The sequence below is a fragment of the Lactuca serriola genome, chromosome 9 (genome assembly GCF_051521515.1).
Source record: "Lactuca serriola cultivar US96UC23 chromosome 9, Lser_US96UC23_V15, whole genome shotgun sequence".
In the NCBI taxonomy this organism is placed as follows: Eukaryota; Viridiplantae; Streptophyta; class Magnoliopsida; order Asterales; family Asteraceae; genus Lactuca; species Lactuca serriola.
In genome coordinates, this window is record NC_136416.1 from 69,092,098 (window position 1) to 69,098,520 (window position 6,423).

The 6,423-nt window shown below is 30.7% G+C and overlaps 1 protein-coding gene across 1 annotated transcript; it reads left to right on the top strand.

The window, feature by feature from the left end:
• The first annotated feature begins 3,275 nt into the window (after window positions 1-3,275).
• FKBP53 (FK506 BINDING PROTEIN 53) lies at window positions 3,276-6,124 on the top strand. The gene is made up of 10 exons (XM_079020956.1): window positions 3,276-3,384; window positions 3,481-3,554; window positions 3,728-3,966; window positions 4,075-4,202; window positions 4,293-4,620; window positions 4,781-4,942; window positions 5,175-5,343; window positions 5,438-5,525; window positions 5,624-5,714; window positions 5,811-6,124. The coding sequence occupies exons 1-10, from the start codon at window positions 3,372-3,374 to the stop codon at window positions 5,890-5,892; spliced, it is 1,374 nt and encodes a 457-aa protein (XP_078877082.1). The 5' UTR covers window positions 3,276-3,371; the 3' UTR covers window positions 5,893-6,124.
• Window positions 6,125-6,423: the final 299 nt, after the last annotated feature.

The following is a 6,423-nucleotide window of genomic DNA, read 5'->3' on the forward strand; positions in this document are numbered from 1 at the left end:
TTTAATAAGTTAGCTTAATTTTCGAGTTTTTTTTATTAAATTGTCATGTTTGAGAAGCGAAAAAGTCGTTTATAAGCCAACTTTATAAAAAACTTAGTTTTCAATATTTTTTTTTTAATTTTCCATATATACCCTTAATTAATTATGAAAAAACATATTTTTTTTTATATGTCATTTGATTTCATTATATTTTTTCAGCTAGTATGTCGGTTAGTTTTTATCAAATGTTATTTTGTTAGCCAACTTATAAGTTATCAACAAAATTTTCCGCTAACAATTATTTTGCCAGCTACTACATCAAATATTAAACATCTTAATGAGGTAAGTATCATAACCCCACCAAATCATGTAATCCCACTTATTTACTCTAAATCCTGTCTTGTAATATAATAAAGTGAATGTAATGCTTTTTAAATTCACATATATTGTTTATGTCACACTCGAACTTTCAAAAACAAATACAAATATCTCAAAACACAAAAGATACATCAATAAACAAATCATCACCATCAACTTAACAAATAATGATACAACGGTAACTTAAAAATACTTAAAAATTACAATTTAAATTTTCTAAAAGTTATAACAAATGGTAGGGGTGACAAATCGGGCCATCGTGTTGTGTTTTTGTCTGACACGACATGACAGGATAAGATTTTATATAACACGAACACGACACGACACGATGTCATGTTTTTTCTAACTAACACGAAAACGAACCAATTAAAAAACGACAAACACGACACGACACGAAAAAATAACATAATATAATAATTATTGTATTTAATTAATATTTAATCATACATAAACGACAAACATGAGAAACACGAAAAACACGACAAATAAATGCTAAATCGTGTCAATATCGTGTCGAATTTTGAACACGAACACGACACGACACGAACACGAATTTGAATTTCAGTTTCATCCCAATTTCGTTTCGTGTCGTGTATTTTTGTCGTGTCGTGTCCATAATTGTCACCCCTAACAAATGGTATGACGTAACTACTTACACCATTCTAAAACTTGCATATGCATACATGAACAACTAGGGATGAAAATGGGGCGGTTTTGGGACGGGGTTGACCATCCCTGTCCCCATCCTCGAGTGTCTTACCTCGTCCCCATCCCCGACGGATGCGATGAATAAAATCCTTTCCCCTTTGTATTTTAGGCTTTTCCCCAGCCTATCCCCCGCTTCCCCAACCCATCCCCGATCTATCAACATAATAAACTCAACAAACTCAACGTACACACAAAAAAAAAAGATAAGTTTAATAAGTGATCAAAACCATATGCCATAAACAGATTCTGTTTACATCAATCATAAAGTTTAACAAGCATCAAAATAAAAAGTGTCGATTTGGTATACAGATCGACGAACAAAATGACAATTGATGAACTCTTGGAATTAGGAACATAATTTGGTATATGGACTCTATCTCTAATTGTCTAATATAGATCAAATCATTTTATTGGACTTAATTCAAATTCAATAAATGATGGATATATATATATATATATATATATATATATATATATATATATATATATATATATATATATATATATATATATATATATATACGGGTTCCCCACCGAGTAGGGTGAAATTTCCATCCCTATGAGCAACACAATTTTACAATATATCCCAAAATATTATAACAACTATCAATACTTTGTAAAATAAACCCACAATCTCGTTAACCTTTGTATATGTTTTTTAAGTTCTTATTTCCGTAGTCATCTAAATCATCTAAACAAGGATATCATTTTCAATCTTCATCGTATATTTTACAACAACATTTATCCATCAATTTCCCCATGTTAAGTGTGGGCTAGTTAGTACAATGACACTACTCGATCTATTAGGAACGTTCAACTGTAATATTCTCCTTCCTTTTGATATCTAGACTATAAATTTTACTTTTTATGACTCTCAACACTCATTTGAGTCAAACTTTTTGTAGGGGCGGACCTAGGGGTGGTCCACGGTGGCACCGGCAACCCCTAACTTTTCCGGCTGCAGTGGAAAATTTTTTGAAAATTTTATTTTTTCTACTACCGTGCAACCAATAACTCTCCCGTGCAACCCCTCCTGTAAAATAAACCCACAATCTCGTTAACCTTTGTATATGTTTTTTAAGTTCTTATTTCCGCAGTCATCTAAATCATCTAAACAAGGATATCATTTTCAATCTTCATCATATATTGTACAACAACATTTATCCATCAATTTCCCGTTGTTAAGTGTGGGCTACTTAGTGCAATGACACTACTCGATATATTATGCACGTTCAACTGTAATATTCTCCTTCCTTTTGATATCCAGACTATAAGTTTTACTTTTTATGACTCTCCACACTCATTTGAGTCAAACTTTTTCATGTAGGCATATGCCAAAGATGATACACATATCTCATATTATATAAATATAAAAAATTGTGGTCCTTATGAATAATAGTCTTTTTGCATTTCAGAATTTGACCACAAATAGTTTGTCGCATTTTCCAATTTTGGTCCTTGGCTTGCTCATCAACCACTGCTTCCAATAAGATGGTTACATATAGATTCTTTGTCAACTTCTTCATTATCACTTTTAAACAAATGCTTACAATTATTTGTAGAGCCTTTATTTATATCTACACTATTGTAATAGGAAACCGTAACTCAAACCATTTTTTTTTTAAATTCTAACAATTTACAAAATTTTATTTTTAGAAAATTATAACTATTATGAAATCTCATAGAATGTTTGATTATTTCTCCTCAAATGATTGTAATATATAATTAAACAAAATTCTTTTGCAAAGCATGATCACTTTACAAACTTTATACATGTTTTATTATTTTTTTGAGATTTATCACATGCACCTTTCTACATTGTACTTAGCTAGTGATCATCAAATGTCAATAATTTCATTTTAACATCATCCATAAATCATAATTTACCAAAATCTAAAGTAATTTGCAAACCATTTTACAAAATCCAATTCTACTTGGTTAAAAATAATCATTATTAGATTTCACAAACCGAACCAATCCAAAAAAAAAAAAAATACATCACAAAGAATACAAAGAATGAATGATTACTCATGATATTATTTTTAAAATTAATTACTTTGTGACATGATATTTTTCATTTTAATATTTTTAGTGAGCCCTAAGATAACCAAATGGGCTAGTTCTTGCATCTCTTTTTAGACTTCTGGGCCTAAATCTTCACAATTTCAAATTCAAAGAGCCCAAATTCGAAAATGCAAGGGTTTATCTAAATCGCCAAGTGGCTTGTTACATCATTCTTCTCCAGTCTCTTCTAGGGTTTAAGCAAAGACGTGCGATTCTTCAATCTCGTTTTCGCCACCTGAATAATGGCGTTTTGGGGTTAGTTTCAATAATTTTGTTCTTACATCTCTCACCCTCATTCATATCTTCGTAGATTGTTTTCTTAATGTTGTTCATTTGGTGTTTGATCTTCAGGAATTGAAATAAAGCCCGGCAAACCTCACCTTCATCAATACGACGATGAAAGAGGAAGGCTTCATCTATCACAGGTTTGTTTACGCCGCTCAAATAATTTCAACCGCTTTTGTACCCCCGATTTTTCTTCTACTTATCATGGTTTTACTTTTGCTAAGTTAGCAAGCTGAGAAACGATTATTTTATCTCATGAATCAAGTCCGATTTTTGAAGTTGAAATTAAGATTGAAATCTTCTGTTGATTTAGGCAACACTTGGTAGTGGTTCATCTAAAGAGAAGGCTGTTGTTGTGTGTAATGTTGGTGATAAGAAACCAATTTACTTATGCTCGTTGCTACCAAAAAAAATGGAGACATGCTCACTAAACATCGAGTTTGAGGAATATGATGAAGTTACATTCTCAGTTGAGGGACCTCACAGCATTCATCTATCTGGATTCTTCTATGGAGAAAAACCAGATTCTGATGACGAAGATGACTATGAATCGTATCCTTTTCTAAATCTTAATCCATTTGCTCTATGATATTGCCATGTAGACATGAACTTGAACTCGATACTGTTAATTGTTTCCTTTTCCTTAACAAGATTTCAAAGTGATTCTGATGAAGAAGGTATCATAGCACCAGAGATGGACATGGACTCTGAAGATGATAGTGACTTTAATTTTGATGAAGCAGATGACCTCACTGATAATGAAATGGATATGATGCCTAACAGTGGAGGTATATAACTATATTAGATCTCTTTTGTTGCACTATATTGTTACACACTAGTTTTTGCATTTCTTAAATCACATTTGTTTATCCTATTAGTGAGAATTGAGGAGATTGTTGATGAAGAAAATCCTGCCACTGAAAAAGCCACTCCTGCACAATCAAAGAAGAATAAACAGGGGCAAATTGTTGTAAAAAAGTCAAACAATGTTCCAGAAGTGGAGAGTGAAGATGAAGATGGGTTTCTGATATTACCCTCTGATAAGGACAAAGCTAGTGTTCCAGTTCCAGAGAGCAAACAAGATTCAGAAATGTCAATTGGAAAAGGTCAAAATGGTCAAGTCAAGAGGAAAAAAGGGAAAGATGATTCTGAACATACAGCAAAACGAAAGAAAGATGATTCTGTTACAGGAGATGATCCAATCAGGTATCATTTTCAATCTTGTTTTAAGACATGCACTCTAAACAAATGTGATCCATCAGTTCAATTCTATTTAGTTCTCTAATTACATATAACAATGGTTGTTTTTTTTGGTGTTTTCAATTTCTAATTCCATTATGTTGCTCTTTGATTATCAATTTATCAGCCAACCAGAAAATGTAGCAGCAGTTTCTACACCAGAAACAGATGCCAAAAAATCAAAAAAGAAGAAGAAGAATAAGAAAGTAAAAGAGACACAAGAAAGTGGTGACAATAACAAAAATGTAGCTCAAAAGGAGGAAACCAATCAAGAGAAGACACCTGTAAAGTAAGTATCTTCTTACCTCACTTAGAGAAATAAAAACAAAGAGTAAATTGCAGTTTTGGTCTTTATTTTGGTGTCATATAAGTAACACATGATATTTGTAACTGTAACTGTAAGGACCAAAAGTGAAAAAGAGCTATAAACTAAGGGACCAAATTTGTAATTTACAATAGAAACAAACAAATATATATATATGAGTTAAAACACTAATTGTTTGTTTTATATTTATCAAAAGGGAGACAAAATCAGAATCCAAAGAGAAGAGTACAAGTACTACAAAGAAGGATTCAAAAGTAAAAACCGAAACAAAAGCATCTCAAGTTAGAACTTTTCCAAATGGATTAGTAATTGAGGAGATTCAAATGGGTAAACCAAATGGAAAACGGGCCGACCCGGGAAAGAAAGTGAGCCAATTTATATATATTTTTTGTTTTATAACTTGTTTCAAAGTAATCAAAGTTGTCTTAACTTTTTTATTTTTTATTTTTATTTTATTAGATCAGCATGCGTTACATTGGGAAGTTGCAGAAGAATGGAAAAATATTCGACTCTAACATTGGAAAAGCACCATTTAAATTTCGCCTAGGTAAAAATAATTTTTATATATATTTAAATTTGACATTTTAGTGTAAGATAATTTTATATATTAATAATGTTATATTTATTTATTTAAAACTTTTGTAGGTGTTGGGGAAGTGATAGCGGGATGGGATGTTGGTGTTAAAGGTATGCGTGTTGGGGACAAAAGAAGACTAACCATTCCTCCAGCTATGGGGTAATTTTTTATTTTTCTAAATATTTTAATATATATATTTAGTTTTGTTATTTGTTTATATAAAAAAAATTAAATTTGAAAAATTGTGGTTTTTAGGTATGGTAGTAAAGGTGCTGGATCAGCCATACCACCAAATGCATGGTTGGTTTTTGATGTTGAATTGATAGATGTGAATTAGGTAGCTACTACTACTACTACATGATCTTGCAATATTTGTTTGATACACTAAATGATGAGAAGAATTTGTATTTTGGGTTTTTGGTGTTATGTTTTTTTTTTGTTTTATATTGAGAATTAAAGTGATCAATGGGAAAATCTGTTGGTTGTAAGTTGAGAAAATGTTATGCGCTATACGTTTTAAAGGAAATGCAATTTTGTATTGGAAGAAATGAAATTTGGTTCTTGATCAACATCGTGGTTTAATACTTTGTATGATTATGTTTTCTGATTTTTTGTTTGATACAGCTATTTTGCTTTTACTGCTTTAAGTTATATACTGTATGTTTCTTTAAGATGTATCTAGGTATGTGTTACTGTTTACATCAACTTACTTTTCCTTTTACTTTATTTTTTTTTATTTATAATTTATTTTACTTTGTATTCATTAATTTAATTTATATACTTTTTGTATCAATAAATTTTTTTAAATCTTAAAAATATTTTAAAGACAAAATCTTATTATAATACAACATACTGAAATTACAGATTA